Genomic DNA, 19,765 nt, shown 5'->3' with positions numbered 1-19,765 from the left:
CCAGAATTACCCCAAAATAACATTGTGGCTGATTTTCAGCTGCTCTACCACCACAGTAACAATGCAATCTAAAACAGTTCCATTCAATATGTATCAATGTTGAAATGCACAAAAGCTTCTTTTTGTCAAAAAAGAAAAACGTGTGATTTTCAAGCATATGTGCAAATCTCCAGAAGTATACCAGAACTATAGATCTGTAATCAAAGAAATATTTAAAATGCTTAAAGTTTTAAAATTTCACAGAACTGCACCAATTTCCTGATCGATTTCCTATGTTTGAATATTGTAAAAGATTTCAACCATCAGAATAAGTTTGATTCCCATTTCTCTTAGGGATCTATGATAAAGGAAGGTTTGAATAGCATTTAACAAATAAAAACAGAAAAACTTTGACACTTTACATTCAGCCTTCCTGTTATCTCTATTAAGTATCGCTCTCTTACCTTTTCATTGCCTGAATGACTAGGTTTCAACATTTAGAAAATAAATTTTTCCTTCAAATAGTTTCTTATACAATTTGGGAATTATTTTACTTTATTATGACACACCTCACTGTTACTTCAAATAGCCAAATATATAAATATTTAACATTCTCATTAAAGAGTGTTCTTATTAATGTTGTGTTGTGTTGCATTCACTGAAAAGAAAGATTATGTCCAATGGTGCTTTTGATTTTTTAAATCTAACCTTTGCAGATTACAAACAAAAAGTAAAACATATGAAGGAATAAAGAAACAATGTATTCTGTTTACAGGGTTTATACAGAAATGAATAACCCTAATTTCATGCTTTTTAATGCTCTTTTAATGCTCTTAGAAATCATTTTAATGCCAACAACAGGTACCTGAATTCCCAGAATTTCTCGTTTTCCAACTACTTTTGTTGAAATTGCTATTCTTCCCCATTCTGTAGCTTTTTCTCTGACTCAAGCTTCTTTTCTGAACATATGTCTTTGCGATCAACCGGAAGCAGTTCCCCACAAATATATCGTGATTCAATATGTCTGACGAAATTGTTTTTATAAAATTTTCTTTTTTTAAGAAAGCATTTTAAATGTCACAATAAACACATTTAATGAATTTTAATGCCAATTAAGGCCTTAATTAAAAAAATAACAATTTAATGACGTTTAATGATTTTTAATGACCCGCGGAAACCCTGGTTTAACATATTGTATGTGTTAAAGTCTGACAGACAGATTTCAAAGCTTATCACTGTATTCCCATAGCCACAAACACTACCTTACCTCAAATAGCTGCCAGCGCCATACCAGCCATCAATTATTCACTACAGCTTTGCCTCCCTGTTTACCTTTGAAGGTTTTGTCTCGGGCCAGAGTGCACGAAGAAGACAGGTGACACAGGTATACAGGAATAAGTGTTTACCGGCAGTCAGTGAAAAGTATGACATATCTTTATCATCAGTAGCATGAAGAAAATTACTTTTCTGCTACTGATAACTAGTAGAAAGTTGCAGTAAACCAAGTTAAAGAGGCTGGGTATCGTTTCACATTAGTAAAAATGTTTTTGCTACAAGTTTTTAATATGCAAGAAAAAAAAAGGTGCAGGATAGGGACAGGCAATTTGACAAGAAGCATTTTTCAAATTGCAGTCTTTGGTGGTAGTAGCCCCGCTTAAAGTGAGTTTGCCGTGAAACAGGAGAGAAGAGAGTTGCAGCTAGCAAGCAGATCCATGAATGCGAGTTAAGGGAACCATTTTTTTTTTCACAGAAAGGCTAGAGCATTGTTCTGAAATAATAAACAAGCAAGCTCACAAAGTAATTAAAAACTAAACACCTGGACTGAAACATCTACATGTTAGACCTTGGCGATAAACCGTATTTTTACCGTTATCGTCATTCACTACGTTAACAGGCGAGGATTTTCCTATGTCGGTAGGAGAAATAAATTTAATTCTGCCATTTTTCCTGTGTATGAGGGTGGCTGGTATTTTCTTCCCCTTTAAGACATGGGAGCAGGTGTGTAATCACGTGACTCAATCGATCTAGTCAGAAGCGTAAACAAAGAGAATGGCGGATGAGTCCAGTGAAGAAGCGTCTAACACGGCTTTAAACGAATTTACATCAGTTAATCCTGTGAAGCCAAGCGACAGCAGAGATTAAGCTGAACACGCAGAGAAGTTAAGTTGAGAGCACATTGTCAGAGTTGAGCACACGGCAGACTGGTTTATAGTGAGAGTGTACGATTTTTAACGCTGTACATTGTTCTCACTGTACGCTCAGATCAGTAACACCAACATTACGCCATAGATGTTAAGCAAAAGAATACGAGATGCAACGTTTTTGAAAACGGTCTGAACTACCCAAAGTAACACATCCAACGTCTTCCTCCACCTACAGCACAGCCTCACTGTAGAGCTCTAAGAAATAAGCAAAAGACTCCATTACATTTGAGCAAAAATGTTTGCAAGAGATTTATTTAATAAATAAATTATAAATAGATCAGCTTCATTTCTTGCACATACCTTTATTTCTGATAGAGGAGCTGGAGCATTTATCATGGATTTATCGTTATAGATGTAAAACTGCCCAATTTATCGTGATATTGATTTGAGGTCATATCGCCCAGCCCTACTACATGCAACTGGTTAGTGCAAATATGAACAAAAAAAAAGTGCAATCGCAATATTGGTTACCAATACTTGCAATTTAGATTTCTGTCAAAATCATTCAACCCTAGTTGGAGATATTTAAAGTTTTCTCCAATACAGTCCCTCCCCCACCTGCAGTTTTTTAGTTAACAGAAGGTTAAAACAATCAAAGGATAAAATGACAGCATTAAATCTACGAGTGGAAAGATGCAAATGATCTAACAAGTTCTACCAAACTCCAAAATAAAATACAATCCTTCCTCCAACCCCTTTAGCCACATAAAATCTATTCACAAAAACACCTATCTCACCGGCTGTCCCTCCTGTTTGGGGGGAGGACTGGGCTGGCAGGATGCGAGACCAGCTGGTCATCAGTTTTGACAAAGAAACCTGCTGAATGTGCTCTCGCATCAAAAAGAAAAAGATCTGTTACACTGCAGCTCACCCGTAGACCCTTCAGTCCTGAATCTCCTTTTCATTTTTAGAGCTCATCGGACATTTACACTTGCCTATTTTGTGTGGGGTTTTTTCACCATAAGACAAAGAAAAGACTTGTGAAAAACAAATGGTGACATCAAGTATTTCATCAGTCAGCATCACCAGACTAATTTTGGTTTCAAAATGTATAAATAACAAATGAAAGAAGATAGGATATAGATAGCAGAGAGGAATGTGAAAAGTACACTTTATCTCAGATATTAGCCTAGTTTGGCTAGTCACTGGAGACACTGTTCAACACTGTGAGAGGGTATATTCGCTCTAGATTAAAGCATCAAGACCTTCTCTAAGATTATGATAAATTACAGAAACAGTCGCTCCTGACCCAGCCTGCTGTTTGCCATATTTCAATTAGCTAAAAACAACAGTTGACAAAGCTCGGGAAACAATTGTTTGACATGTGCAGTATGCATTCTTGACCCAACACTGAAACCATGCAAGATACATGAAGAAAACAAAGGGGGGGCTCTGATTTTTATCACTTCATTTATAAGTTGTTGTTTTTAAAAGCACCCATACAAAGCAGAACCCCTGAGGAACACAGAGGTTCATAGGCAGGAGTCAAATCGGCAGCGATCGGTTGAAGCCCTAATCTGCGCTTTAGTCACAGATCTGACAGCTTAGGATTAAAAAGGCTACAGAGTCATTCTTCCCGTTTATAATTAACATTACCACATCCATTCTCTTTAACTAGAGAACAAACAGGCTCTTAGCAGACAGCATTCTACAAAATATGTCAAAACCATAAAAGCCTCTTCATTATGGGACTTCATCTCTGATTCTAGCAAAAAAAACAAAGTCAGAAAATCACCAAAGTTAATTCAGCATTACATCTTCCAGACGTTTGGATGGCAATAATACTGCTGGGTAAACAGGCGAAAACCTGTTCCACAAAGCCACATGTGGCCACACCCATCGCAGACCTGCTCTTGATCAACTAAAGAAAAGCTCGGAGCAGGTAGATAAGTGGATGAAGCCATGTTGAAGCTGCTGTATTTGGCTGCTGGCTATTGCACCTGCAGTCTACCAGCTACTCTCAGAAAGAATTTGGCCAAGTTAAAACTAATTTTTAAAAAAAGGAAAAAACTAAAAGAAAAGCTAAGAGTGGATAGTGAATCATGTACACAGGAAACATGAAGAGCTGAGATACTGGCTCCACTGGGTGTGGGTGTAGGAGGAGGGGGGTGTGAATCAAACTGTTGAATGGATCTCTTTGTAACCCATCATGGGACTTTGGAATGGCTAAAAAGATAATTCCCTTCTGCTCAACGTGATCTATGAGGTAGGACAAGTTTGCAAAAGCAGGCCAAAAGACATTAGGAGGCCAGCTGAACAAACTTAATGAAACGAACAAGCAGGGCGGGCAGGAAAATTGTTGCCCAAGTCCTTTAGATAAGAAGAAACCTGAATCTGAAAGACTGGAAATCCTTTCTTATTGAAAATATTTTGTAAATGTACTTTATCTTTAATTCAAGCCCTAAATTCTGCACTGACACTGAAAAACCAACGCTGTTAGGAATACAAAAAACACAACTGAGCCCTTACTAAAGAAAAAAAGACAGTTAAACAATTGAGATCTGCCAGACCTGGTTGTCTGAAGTTTCCTCATCCTTAGCTTTGGAAAGCGCTCCTATTGTTATTTCCAGGTATGAGAGAGGACTCACTGACCTAATTGTTGTCAGTATACGATAGCTGATGTAGTTCTCTTAGATTGACGCCTACTCTGGACTCTTTGACTAGAACTCCCTTTAACCCTTACACAAAAACCAAAACTGTGCATGAGTTTTTTGTTTGTACTTTTTTTCCCCCACGATTTGTTTTGTTTCTTTTTATTCCTAATAGTGCTCCTTTTAATGGGTAAAAATGCAAAGAAACAATATTTGGAAGGGTACCTACTGCTGTAAGCCTTTTGTGTGAAGCATGGCATTAAAGGAATAGTACACCCAAAACATGATTAGCCTTCATTTTCTACTCACCCCCATGCTGAACAACACCCTGGAGTACTTTTTTGATATCTCAAATGCATCTGGAGATCTGGGAGGCTTCTTGCTGTCTGCTGACATTCAAATAATGGAGGTCTATGGTGACCGAGACAGAAAGGTCCATAAAAGTCCACAAAAAACGTGTCAATATTCCTCCATACTGCTCGTCCAATGTATTCCAAGTGTCCTGAGTGGGTAGCATCCAGAATTTACTCGAAACGAAGTCATTTAGAATGTTTTTAGAGCATAAACAGTAGTGTATAGGATTTCCTGAAAGCGCGCACATGCGCGCTCACGACGCTACGGAAGCCGGCAGACCAAACCAGATGAAAGTGCGCATTCAGCGTCTGCTCTGCCAATAATGCAAGCGTAGAAGAAGAAATGTGCTGTTTACCTGTGCAAAGAAAGAAACAACGAAATAAAAATGTCTGAGGACTTCAGTGTTGAGGAAGAGCACGAGTTCTTTGCCGAGCTGAATGCGCTGGTTTGGTCTACCGGCTTCCGTAGCGTCGTGAGCGTGCATGTGCGCGCTTTCAGGAAATCCTATACACTACTGTTTATGCTCTAAAAACATTCTAAATGACTTCGTTTCGAGTAAATTCTGGATGCTACCCACTCAGGACACTTGGAATACATTGGACGAGCAGTATGGAGGAATATTGACACGTTTTTTGTGGACTTTTATGGACCTTTCTGTCTCGGTCACCATAGACCTCCATTATTTGAATGTCAGCAGACAGCAAGAAGCCTCCCAGATCTCTAGATGCATTTGAGATATCAAAAAAGTACTCCAGAGTGTTGTTCAGCATGGGGGTGAGTAGAAAATGAAGGCTAATCATGTTTTGGGTGTACTATTCCTTTAACCCTGTGGCTATACACAGCTAGCTGAACAAAAACATAAGTAGGAAGGTGTTCTCCTAATCTTTTTTTCTAAAGTTACACCAAACCATAGAATAAGAAAGGATCATCCATCATCAGACATTCATATTCAGATAGGCAGAATACTAAGGGGTTGCTCCTTAGCATCTGGCACCCCAGCAGCTGATGGTTATGCTACGTTCACACCTGACACAGCAGGCACAGCAGAAGCAGCGAGTTTACATTCAAGGCCAATGGTTGACGCGCGTCAAGCCGCGAGGAGGCGGCCGGGCCATAGGCTGCTGTTGAACGGGATTCCTACCGACAGCGCACTGCGGTATGTGGGGGTCTAAGCGGCTCCGACAGAAATAATATTGGAAGGCTGGATGGTAATCTGAATGAACTGACTGCACTGATTAAGTTTTCTGGTGGATTTTCTCCCTTAAAAACCTATTAAAACTACTTTATTCCCACTGATCACAGCAAATAAAGCTGCAAGGCAAAGAAAGGATAGGGTAGCTCCGCCCAACGTGCGTCAAACCCACTTTTGCACCGTGCAGCCAGAGCAGCAAAGCTGCTTCAGCCGCACATCAGAACTAAACTGGTACAAGCAGCAAAAAGGAAGCAGCTGACGTGATTTTGCTGCTCCTGCTGCGTCCAGTGTGAACGCAGCATTAGAGTTCTACTCTCTTGCTGTCCGTCTTATCCAAAGTCTGATCAAATTGTGGCATCAATGCCTGCTCTGTGCACTCACCTGTTAATCAAACTGACCCTGGATCTGTACTATATGTTTTGTTAAAAAAAAGTACTATCAACAATTGACAGGGAGGTGTAACAAAAAAAGAACTGCTTTATCTACCTGCTCCACCATCACCTGGCAATGAGTCAAAAGTAATAAAAGCCTAAAAAACACGGCACTGTGATAAGGAAGGGTCAGACCGGCAGCCTCGGAATGTCAGCCAGCCTCTGAGCCAGACAGAGAGGGGAGCCTGGTTAGTGTGTGCACAAGATTTGTGGGGAAGCAGCATCACCCGGGCTATAGTTGGCAATAAAACCTGAATGCTGACCTGACACAGAATTGGCTGTTAATTCGATTTTAATTCAATTCAGTTTATTTATATAGCGCCAATTCACAACACATCATCTCAAGCCACTTTACAGTTCACCAGATCATCCAGTCAAATTGATTAAAAATTTTCTAAGGAAAAGCAGTTCATTGCATTGACTCGAAGGCAATCCCTCACACTAAGCATGCTTGTAGCGACAGTGGAGAGGAAAAACTCCCTTTTGACAGAAAGAAATCTCCAGAGTGAATTACAATTATTTGCTTATAATCACACTGCAAGAAATTGGATGTAGCTTCACTCTAACCAAAATCTCCTAAGTCATCATGAGGAACAGAGCAGGGGGGCTTTCATCTAAGCTAAAATTGAAAAAAAAAAAAAGAGCATTCGAAGTAGCTAAAAACATTGAAAAGTCTTTTAAAGAACCACATGCTAAAGGTCCAATTCTACATGTTGACAGAAAAAAAAAAGATGTTGCTTAATAAACTGGGAACATATAACCATCTAATGGTGCGAGTCAGTCTTCATTTCAATATTTTAGTGATTCGAAACATAAAGCTTTGGGTTGTTTAAGGTAAATTACAAAAAAAAATGAGATAAACTATAACTGACTACTAATTAACCATTAATTACCTTTTCTGTTTATAAAAAATATGGGTCCCATATAATACCTTGTAACCTAAACTAATTAAACAAGGATACAGAATTACTACTACTACTACTACTACTACTATACTAATAATAATAATAATACCAGGACAAAAAATAAGGCTCTAAGAAAGGTTGTGGATGAGAATCTATGTTATATTTTCCAGACTTGAATAGATATAGTGTGTTTTGTTTCAGTTTAGTTTTTGCCTCTTGCTTCATAGTGGCTTTATTGAGTTGTCTCATCGACTCATTTGACTACTATGCAGCGTATTTGTATAAGGATTTGGTAAGATCTATTTCACAATATTTAGCCATTATAGCCTAGGATCGGTAAATATTTCACATCTTTATTACTAATATATGCTGGGTCAAAACTATTGGACACCCTTATAAAACTCACGGTGATAATAGTTTATTTAAAAATATGAAAGAAACAAGTTTTAGTCTTATGGTTAATGCTACAGTATTGATTGATGCAGATTTTAGCCATTTGATAGAGGGTTATTGGTTTTTTTTTTTAAGTCGCTTCGATTTTATGTGAATAAAATTGAATACCATAATGTAGTGATCAAATTCTAATTCCTACTAATGTTATTTGAGAAAATTTTATCAAGAGTATGATCATTCTTATTAAAATGTGCAATTCTGGTAGCACTAATGTAACGTTAAGACCGGGGGAGTTTTGCATCAAAGCTTCTGATTTACATGCAAAGTCTATGTTGGAAGAGGTCGAGAGGTCAAGCGGTGCGTCTGAGCGTCGGGGGCAGTGCAACTAGGCGTTCTGGTGTCCGACGCTGGAGTTCAGTAAATTTAACTTTTGCCGCTGGCTGTGGAGCTTCAGCCAGTAAGAAAAGCTGATCCTGACTTTTTTGGGGGAGATAGACACTTCCTGCAAGCTGTTATTCCTGCAGAGCTGTCTACATAAAAATAAAAATTATAAATAAGAAGTACATATCAAGGGGTTAAGCTCCAAAGGTTTAAAAAAAAAAAAAAAAAGCTGGAAGAATGGATTGTTATGTCCGCTGCAAGGAACAAAGACCGAGCTCTGATCATTATTGCTGCACTAAAATATTTTCTAATGAACTACAGCGAAACAGTTTATAAATACCCAAATTAACTAAAAGAATTTTAAAACTACTGACAAAAATATTCATCATATATTCTGGTACTTGTAGTTTTCACAACAAACCTTAAAAACTCTTTATATTCCCTTCCCGCCACTATGAAAGGCAGAGGAAAATCCTCCACAAACTGGCCACAGCAGAGCGCTCCCTGCGGGGATTTCCAGCGCCGCCTCCGGGCAGTATGCTGGAGGTCTGGCGTTCAGACAAAGAACTGCATATTTTAGTAGGATTATAATCCTGATGAACTCACTGCACAGATTAAAAACATGTCAAAATTGTTCTAACTTATAAAATAAATGAAGCCAAGCTGCTTTCTCACTTATAGCTACAGAACAGAGCAGATAAACAACCAGAGCGCTAAAGCGTCAAAGCAACTTGATCAGCGTTTGACCAGCATCCAAATGTCGCTGTTTAAGCATTTTCAAAACTAGAAATGCTTTTGCAAGTCGTTGTAGTACTCTGCAAAAGACAAGCAAAAAAAAAAAAAAGCAATGCTGATCTGGTATATTTACTACATAAAATTGGTTTCCATTTATTAGGTCTTTGTTAAAAACTATTATGCTTTGTATAACTTATTGTAACAGCTCTGATTTTAGAAGCATTACAAGCATTATCCAAACACAAAATAATAATGAAATGTTTCTTTTACAGAAACCACCTCAATCTGTGCAAATGTACTGATCTTTGTTACATTTCATTTATTCAAAGATACCTCAAAATTACTTGTAAATATGTTAACGATATCAAATTAAGATGCATAAATATAGATGCATCGGCGCTTAACAACCGAGGTGTCTGTATGCTAATCAAATTATGTTTTAGTCGTAAAAGGGATATTAAAAAAAGCCTTTTTAAAAATATTTATTTTTAAAAAGTTACAAAATGTCTCTAAACATTTTACTATTTAGTTTTTACATCTACTTACAAAGTTGTAAAAAAAAAAAAAAGTTAAGACAGTTTACTTCAAATCAGATAAGGTAAACAAAAAGAAAAAAAACCAACTAATGAAGCATTCATTAGCAGTAAAGGATTAATGTCCTGGGGGACCTTACTGGTCACCGTCATAAAACAATCCTAAAATATGATTGATAAAGGCAAGTCCTGTTTTATGCTGTTGATATAAGATTATTAATCAGCAAGACTGGAGGCATTTTAAAAAGCATTATCTAAGGTCAGTAAGCATTGAAGCAGGGGTGAGTCAGAGCAAACCAAGACGTGATCAGGATGTTTAAATCTCCATCTGTCCACCATGTTAAACCCTTACCATCACAGCCTAGATCAGGCCTCCCACAGAACCACCTTCTACCATTGTGAACTTAATGTTAAAAGAATCACCAGTTTAATTCTTGTAGGGTGCGTCGTTTCAACATGTTATACCAAACCCCTCCTTCAGGCTGGAAACGAGTCCAGCTAGACTGGTCAGTTTACTAGTGAACTGGTTTCAGAGCATTGAGTTTGTCGGTGTCCCCTCTGAGCCGATTACTCCCCTTCAACGACATATGGTCGACAAGGAGTCGCAGCCAACAAGCGTGGCACACAGTCCGGGACCGCCTGCCACATAAAGCTGGTTTGTTCACATGTAAGACGAGCTGACAAACAAAAGAGGGATGTTAGGCTGGCATCCAAAAATATCTGGAGGTCTGGACTCAATGCTGACTGGAATGCATAGTGACAGGGAAGAGCCACACAAATGTGTGGAAGAACTAGCACGGTTTGTTGGGAGCTAGCAGCGGTAATGCCACTGATTGTAGTGAGCACTGGTGTCCCAAACTCTGCATGGGCCTGACCCCTGACGCTGCATCCTTTCTGAAGCTCCTCCGACTCAGAGGACGGGGGAGGACCCATACGCCCTCTGTCTGCTTCCTACACATTTGCTGCAACCACACAAGAAAGTCTGTCACTTTGAATCAACATCTGCTGTTCAAAACATCCTCTTCACATGGAGACAAGGCCGGTTGGTTGTCTATGTTTCACAGGAAGAGTGACAGGTTGGGTTTTTAGCATCGATCATTTCAAAATATTCAGCAGGGTTTTCATACATTTTCCACACCTGACCTTTCAGTTTCCATCCATCCAAGCACATTTTTGATTGCGACACATTTAAAATGTAAGTACATGTAAACAACAAATAGCAGCAGAAAAGAAATCCAACAAAAAGGAAAAAAAAGGAGTACCGTATTATAAAACCTTCATATTCAGCTGAAAACAGAGCAGAAAGAAGTCAGGGCTCATTAAATTGTAGTCTTCATCCGACTTAACAAGTATATTATATATTTTAGCATTTGGGCCAAAATCCCCAAAGTGACAAATAACTAGGAGGCAAAAATGAGACTTATTTAAATGAACACACACCAAAATAAAAAAATGTAACATCCAAATGTCCAGGTTGCAATTTTCAACACTAAATATTCCAACAAATAAATTTAACATGAAAAATTTATATAAAATGAGTAAAAAACTTCTGACTTATGGAGAAAATGTGTCTCTCTATTCAAATGCAGTTTTAAATATGAAAAAAGGATCTTCAGTTCATAACAAAACACAGGACACGGAGCATTATTTCCACAGTTTAGCCAAATGTAATAAATGTGGAGCCAAACTTATTAAGTCACTAGATTTTTGAGCTCAAGTTCCAAGTGAAATTGGACAGAAATAAAAAAAAAAAAATAGCAGTTGTCGCACCCTAAAATTAAGTTGATAAGCTGGGCTGATTTTGTATATCTTTCAAATTACAGTTGAGGTTGGAAGGACAAAGAAAAAAAAACATCTGAAGGAAGAAAGAAGATGAATGAAGAAAAAAGAAAACCTAAATAAGAGAAGAAAAAAGAAAGTTTCTATGTCAACCTGCACAGTACTGTCAATCCTACACCAACGTATGGCTAAGCAAATGCATCTATGAAGGAGAAACTGATGGATGAACGGACCGATTAGATGAACTCACAAACAGGAATGAATCAATAACGGATGGACGGACAGAATATCTTGTTAATGGAAAAGGGAATAAGATCAATCAATAAAAAGATGCTGTTTTCACATTTATCCAGACCTGGGAAAACATCTATTCCTCAGGAAACCCCATTTACAATCAGAACAACTATTGTTAAATCAGCTGTCTGATCATGTAAAGCACTTTAAACAGGTGATCTCAGATTAAGAAATGATGCCATTGTTGTGTAATAAGCTGGAGTTTCAGACACCAAACAATTAACTGTAATAAATGTGTTTCACAACAAACACAAAGAATATACTTTATTGTGAAGGACTCCCTAAAGACAGTCCTTTGCCAGCATTTCTTTCACTCTCCACTGACCTTAAAGTGTTAACAATCCTCATTAGCAGATGTGCCACTAGTCCCTTTCAACACAAAGCTAAAGCAATGAAATGTGAGAGAGCGCCAGGGTCTGCAATGGGCCAGTCTGTTCATTCAGACTACAAACCAGATCCCAAACACAGCCACTGCATTGTCCTGGAGGTTAACAATGCTCTGGACTAAATAAAAACAACCATTTTGCTCCAAATGTCTGGGGAGCTATGGGAATACAGACATAAGAGCAACCCTCCTTCTCTTAAAATAAATTGGAATAGGCAAGAAAAGCAAACTTTGGATATTTTTCAACTTGTATCTGTGACTTCTGCACCAGAAAACCCGGCCTATCTGAGAACTGGTTCCACGCCTGTTTACCCGCTGTTTTGGTCTGTCAGGGTCAGCAAAAAGGAGCTTCATATTCAACATTTAAATGAAGGTTAATTCAAATTGTTCAAAGCAAAAAGCTAAAGATAACAGAAACATTCAAACAACAGGAAGGACTACTTCAAACTTTTGTTGTTCAATTCGAAAATCTAAATTAAATCATGACATTTATCTAAAAATCATATTCTTTGTAAAGCCAATTCCCACACATGCAGAATGAATTTCCCCATCGTGGGACATTAAAGGGATTCACACTCTACAATTACATTATTTCTTATTTAACATTTATTTAACCAGGAAAATTATGCTGAAATTTAAAAACCTCTTTTAAGGAAGTCCTAGGCAAATACTAATGTTTTTCCCTTATAATACATGAAGAAGTATATATATCAGTCATCATAAAACTAAACACACTATCTTTTTCCTAAAAGGCCAAGTTATTTCTTTCAAATATATTTTGATGGTAAAGGTGTCGCCCCCTGAAATGAGCCCTTCATATCCTTTAAACATTTCTGCATATTGTCCAATGCTTTTCACCAACAGCTGACATCATACACCAACAGCAAGCAATCCATAACTTTAAACTAATTTAAATGTGAAAAGTTTGCCAAATATTTGAATCTACCAGTTAATGCTTCACACAATTCCCACTATTTATTGGAGATAAAGATCATTTGCAGTTAGTCTGTTTCTAGATGTAAAGGAAAGGCATATGAGGATTTATTGATATCAGCCATAGAAACTCTATCAGTCCTACACGCTTTAGACGTACTTCTTTATTCAATAGTAGGGATAGGAATCGAAAGCCGGTTCCTGTTCAGAACCGGTTCTTTGTGTTCCGATTCCATGGCATCGTTTGGGAGCTCGCTTAACGATTCTCTTACTGATTCCAGGCAGCACCAGAGCCTAGTGCCGTCTCGGCTCTGGGCAGCACGACGTACGACGCATTTTTTACGCAAGTAACGCACACGGCATTCAGTAAGCAAGTACGACATAACCAGGCGTAAGTCCTAGTAAATCATATGCCATTTCTGAAAATAAACCAATTTTCTACCTCTCTACCAGCCCTTCATTGCTAGCATGTTTAATTAAGAACTACTGGTAGGTGGAATTCTTACATGATTCTAGCTATTGCAATAGATGTAACGAAACCTGCTACAAAGTTGCTCCGCAAATTAGGGAACAAGAGAAAGGTGACGCTCGTTTATTTAAATCAGGGGGAGATTAGTTTATTTGCCAAAATTGTACAGTAATGCTTTTTTATTAAACGGATGCCTTCTCCAGTAGATTAAAGGGTGGATTATACTTCTGCAACCACACACATCAAATGTCACTTACGTCTGGTAATGAACCAGTTTTGCTGGTATGCTTCTGCAACGTCGGTCTGGAATTTCTAGAGACGCAAAGCAGTTACCCGCCAAAGCGCAAGAGAAAGCCTATGGAGAACTTTGGCGGATGGTCACAAGAACTTTGGCGGCGCCGGCAGGAGCGTTTATTTTCCAAAACAACATGCCTGAGGTTGTACAAGTGGTTGTGTCTTGGTTATCCATTGTTGTTACTACTCCTTGGCTTTTAAAAATGGCGCGCCCCGCCACCGAATCGAGAAGGACGACCACACAGACAGTCGAAATGGCAAACCAAGGACCAATCACAGCTGCTTTTTGTCTGCGCACTTCCGCTTAAGGTCTGCACGGGTTTGCGACCGTCCAAAAGGTAGTCAGGATTCTTTTTCTTTTCTTCTTTTTTTTGAGGTGTGCGACGACGGTTGCAGATCCTCTGCACAGGGGACTGGGGGAGGTCACAAGTATAAATTGGCCTTCAGATGACTGATGAAACGGGAAGCCTGGCAGTTCCCGTTTACTGCCTTCTGTTTTCACCGAGGCAGGCAGAAATAGAATGCCCCAGGCGAAGGTAGACGAATGTCACCATGCACTTACCAAATTCATTGTTTCACAGAATCGATAAGAGAATCGAATCGTTTCCCAGAATTGATAGCAGAATCTATAAGGTATCGGGATCGTGAAAATCTTATCAATTCCCAACCCTGTTCAATAGAGCTAGTCAGAATATAGGTAAGATCCACACAGTCTGGATAATGGCCCTAATAACTTGTTAGTGTTGAAGCATACACATTAAATCAATTGTTTCCCTTTACAAATATGCACTATCAAAGGGTTCAAGGTGAGCGGATGCATTTGCAAACCATGTCATCTAAGTAAATATTCTGCAAACTGTAACAAGTAAAATGGTAAATGGCATGTACTTATATAGCGCCTTTATTCAAGTTAGGAGACTTGACCAAAGCGCTTTACACTACATTCATTCACCCATTCACGCACACACTCACACACTGATGGTGGCAAGCTACATTGTAGCCACAGCTGCCCTGGGGCTCACTGACAGAAGCGAGGCTGCCGTACACTGGCGCCACCGGGCCCTCTGACCACCATCAGTAGACAATGCAGGTGAAGTGTCTTGCCCAAGGACACAACGACAATGAAAGTCAGAGTCGGGGCTTGAACCGTCAACCCTTCGATTTCAGGGCAAACTCCTACATCCAACGCCACTGTCGCCCCAGAGGGCAAAATGGTTAAACTTCACCAAGCAGAACAGAAAACACCTGATCTAAAGGAAGTAAAATGTCACGTGACTCGTTGGGGTGTCGTCACTCCTTCACCTGCAAAGTGACCTCTGCTTTAAAACAGGTGAACGAAACAACTTAATCAGGAACGGTGTTAGAAAGCAGGGCAATAGCAGGCATACCTTGGGTAGCTCTTTGAGTTGGTTGGCATCCAGGAGAAGTTCCTCCAGGCTCCGGCTGTAGCGAAAGATCTCATCGGGGACAGTCTGCAGGTTGCAGTGGCGCTTGTCCACGGACTCGACGTGGCGATTGCAGCGCCACAGGGGGATACACTTCAGCATGTCCGGCCGCCGTGGAGGGGGGGATTCCGGTGCTACTGAGATCTCCGCATTAGAGGGTTCAGCAGGAGGGCGGGGAGATATCTCCAACTAAGCCAGGGTCAAAATACTTAATGTGTTTCCCACGATGATCCACAACAGGAGGCCGAAATCAACTTTAAAGGCACGGCAAATAATCCCGATATGTTCCCGATATGTATCCCCCCTGCCCGGGAGTATTTAATGATTGCCGGGTTCTACCCAGCGACATCAAAACCAGAGAAATTAAGTCCTCACAGAGTGTTGCCTCACTCCTATAGCACTCCCCTCCTTCACACTGAGCGACCGACGTTAGCTTGTTTCGCTACCAACAACATCCCCGGAGCAGCCCGAAGCTCCGCCGCCGAGGCTAACTAAAAATCCCCCCGCTGAGAAGAACCGCTGCCCTAACCGCCGCGGTCATGGGTGGCGACTGAAGGCTACCACTACAGTCACCGAGTTACGGATAAACAGCTATGACCAAGCGGCTTACGCCTAACGAGTCAGCACAGATTAACTCGGAATGATTGCGTTTGTCCTCAGGAAGCTAGTTGCAGTTAGCCAGCTCCGGCTAATAGGTGACTGAAGGGTTTCCTCCCGTTAACCGACACTGGGTTAATAAAAGCTATAAAAAACACAGGGCGGATGGATGTGACGGGAAAATCCCAAACAAAAATGAAAAATAGCAAAAAAATAAACGGAGCAGGTAGTGTTCGTCTGCCCCAGCGTTGATAGAATCCAAGCAGAGCGTAGGAGCTCCAGCAACAGCCGCGCGTACCTCTCCTGTTGAGCCGAGGCAGGCCGGTTTGGTGTGTGGGGGGGCTGGGCTAGGCTTGGACTGTAGTACCGCCGCTTTACTTCTGCTTAGCGGAGGCCGCAAGATTGCGTTATACCGCCACCTAGCGGCTATTGCAAGGTACATTCACTGAAGAATCAGTTTAGGTGGTTTATTGTACGGAAGGGGATTAGGGCAACTGGAAAAGAAGAAAAAAGTTAACTGATTTTTACATTTTATTTCAGTATAATGTGACAAAAAAGTCAGAATTCTGACTTTAATATCAAAATTCTGACTTTTTTCCTCAGAATTCTGACTTTAATCTCAGAATTCTGATGTTTTCTTTCTCAGAATTCTGACTTTTTCCTCAGAATTCTGATCTTAATCTCAGAATTCTGATCTTAATCTCAGAATTCTGCCTTTTTTTCATAGAATTCTGACTTTTTCCTTAGAATTCTGACTTTTTCCTCTGAATTCTGACTTTAATCTCAGAATTCTGATTTTTTTTCCTTAGAATTCTGACTTTTTCCTCAGAATACTGACTTTAATCTTAGAATTCTGATTTTTTTTCTTAGAATTCTGACTTTTTTTCTCAGAATTCTGGCTTTTTTTCTCAGAATTCTGACCTTAATCTCAGAATTCTGACCTTAATCTCAGAATTCTGACTTTTTCCTCTGAATTCTGACTTTAATCTCAGAATTCTGATTTTTTTTCCTTAGAATTCTGACTTTTTCCTCAGAATACTGACTTTAATCTTAGAATTCTGATTTTTTTTTCTCAGAATTCTGACTTTTTTTCTCAGAATTCTGGATTTTTTTCTCAGAATTCTGACCTTAATCTCAGAATTCTGACCTTAATCTCAGAATTCTGACTTTTTCCTCAGAATTCTGACTTTTTCTCAGAATTCTGACTTCATCAAATAGCATCACCGGGGACTCCTTGGGTACTTAAAACATAAAGTATGTCTGACTCTGAAAACGTCCCATGATTCCGTAATTTTCCACCAATATGTTACACATCTTTGTCAGGGAAGCTGAGTTCTCCCACATCCCTTCCTTCATGGTGCCCATCTACATTAAGATAAAACATACTGAGACTAAATTCAGAATTATGACTTTTTTCTCATATTATACTGAAATAAAATTTAAAAACCAGTTAACTTATTTTACATTTTCAGTGGCCCTAATCCTCTTCTGTATTATTGAAAGGTGAATGTTTCACAAAGTGGGAAAAAAAGGGAAACTCGTTCATCTTAAACACTCATTAAACCAAAATATTTCAAGCATTTGTGTCAGTTTTCATTATGGCTTATTGGTAATAAAATTCTGCTACTCAACTTTCAGTCCCTGGTCCTCCATATTTTGTATACAGCCATATGTATAAACATAAGTATTTGATTTATTGATCTCACAGTGGAGAAATGTACTTGTCACATCGGCTTAATAGTCGAAAAGGTGCATGGGGGTATATACAGTAAGTACAGTGCGTCTATATATATATATATATATATATATATATATATATATATATATATATATATATATATATATATATATATATATATATATATATATATATATATACACACACTCACCGGCCACTTTATTAGGTACACCTGTCCAACTGCTCGTTAACACTTAATTTCTAAGCAGCCAATCACATGGCGGCAACTCAGTGCATTTAGGCATGTAGACATGGTCAAGACAATCTCCTGCAGTTCAAACCGAGCATCAGTATGGGGAAGAAAGGTGATTTGAGTGGCTTTGAACGTGGCATGATTGTTGGTGCCAGAGGAGCTGGTCTGAGTATTTCAGAAACTGCTGATCTACTGGGATTTTCACGCACAACCATCTCTAGGGTTTAAGAGAATGGTCCGAAAAAGAAAAAACATCCAGTGAGCGGCAGTTCTGTGGGCGGAAATGCCTTGTTAATGCCAGAGGTCAGAGGAGAATGGCCAGACTGGTTCGAGCTGATAGAAGGGCAACAGTGACTCAAATAACCACCCGTTACAACCAAGGTGGGCAGAAGAGCATCTCTGAACGCACAGTACGTCCAACTTTGAGGCAGATGGGCTACAGCAGCAGAAGACCACACCGGGTGCCACTCCTTTCAGCTAAGAACAGGAAACTGAGGCTACAATTTGCACAAGCTCATCGAAATTTGACAATAGAAGATTGGAAAAACGTTGCCTGGTCTGATGAGTCTCGATTTCTGCTGCGACATTCGGATGGTAGGGTCAGAATTTGGCGTCTACAGCATGAAAGCATGGATCCATCCTGCCTTGTATCAATGGTTCAGGCTGGTGGTGGTGGTGTCATGGTGTGGGGAATATTTTCTTGGCACTCTTTGGGCCCCTTGGTACCAATTGAGCATCGTTGCAACGCCACAGCCTACCTGAGTATTGTTGCTGACCATGTCCATCCCTTTATGACCACAAGTACCCAAATTCTGATGGCTACTTTCAGCAGGATAATGCACCATGTCATAAAGCTGGAATCATCTCAGACTGGTTTCTAGAACATGACAATGAGTTCACTGTACTCAAATGGCCTCCACAGTCACCAGATCTCAATCCAATAGAGCATCTTTGGGATGTGGTGGAACGGGAGATTCGCATCATGGATGTGCGGCTGACAAATCTGCGGCAACTGTGTGATGCCATCATGTCAATATGGACCAAACTCCCTGAGGAATGCTTCCAGCACCTTGTTGAATCTATGCCACCAAGAATTGAGGCAGTTCTGAAGGCAAAAGGGGGTCCAGCCCGTTACTAGCATGGGGTACCTAATAAAGTGGCCGGTGAGTGTATATATATATACACACAACATATTAAATCTCTTAACAGGAGTATTACACAGGGTATTTATATAAATAGGTAATTTATATATTTATATATATATAGTGATTGCACATTAGTTATTGCACAAGGTATTGCAGTTATAGTGCTGTATTGTAAAGTGTAAAGTATTTATCTTTTTTTATTCATTTATTTTTATAAAAAGAGGGATTTGATTACCAAAAGTAAAATAGGTTTTCATTCCTGCTTGTATTGTTTCAAGCGTTGGGAACATTACATTTTAAATCATTTCTACAACAAACATTTCAGTCGGCGACTCCAAGAACAAGAGAAACTACCCCCTAAAAATATACTTTACATCTATTAATACACTTGTAAAGTCAAGTAATTAACTTCATCTTTGTATTTTTTAATTGACATTTATTCATTTTCGATAAAAAAAAAAAAAAAAATCATTTAATGAGAAATTAAAATGTGCATTATACACTAAAGGCATATTTATATCATCAGATAAAAACCACATTAAATCCACATACTCTAAGGTAAACCATTTGTCTCTGACACATTTCTGCCTATCGTTATTGATTTTGGCCTTCCATATAACTCAAAAACTATCTTGAGACCCCACTTTGAGAACCCCTAGTCTAGAAGACCCTCAAATCTATCAGTGAAGGATTATCTTAAAGTCAGGTAAAGATTATGGACTATATCTTAAAATTACCTTTTTACTAGGCTGACTTTCAACAATCAAAATATATATACCGTATGCAGGATTTGTT

At 39.2% G+C, this 19,765-nt stretch overlaps 1 protein-coding gene across 20 annotated transcripts in view; it reads right to left on the bottom strand.

Annotated features, from left to right (window-relative positions):
* Positions 1 to 16,234, bottom strand: part of scrib (scribble planar cell polarity protein) — a 93,858-nt gene extending 77,624 nt beyond the window's left edge. For 11 of the 20 annotated variants that reach the window (XM_038300597.1, XM_038300602.1, XM_038300598.1 and 8 more), the window contains exon 1: positions 15,241 to 16,233. In XM_038300597.1, the coding sequence (XP_038156525.1) occupies positions 15,241 to 15,399 (159 nt within the window). In that variant the 5' untranslated portion in view covers positions 15,400 to 16,233. Of the gene's footprint in view, positions 1 to 15,240 lie in introns of all 20 variants that reach the window. The other 9 variants (XM_038300589.1, XM_038300593.1, XM_038300596.1 and 6 more) reach the window with 1 other exon arrangement.
* Between the last annotated feature and the right edge of the window lie 3,531 nt (positions 16,235 to 19,765).

Source organism: Cyprinodon tularosa, unplaced genomic scaffold (assembly GCF_016077235.1).
Source record: "Cyprinodon tularosa strain WSP-4 unplaced genomic scaffold, ASM1607723v1 ctg451, whole genome shotgun sequence".
In the NCBI taxonomy this organism is placed as follows: domain Eukaryota; kingdom Metazoa; phylum Chordata; class Actinopteri; order Cyprinodontiformes; family Cyprinodontidae; genus Cyprinodon; species Cyprinodon tularosa.
Note: the sequence above shows the minus strand (reverse complement) of the source record. Positions and strands in the feature narration are given on the sequence as shown.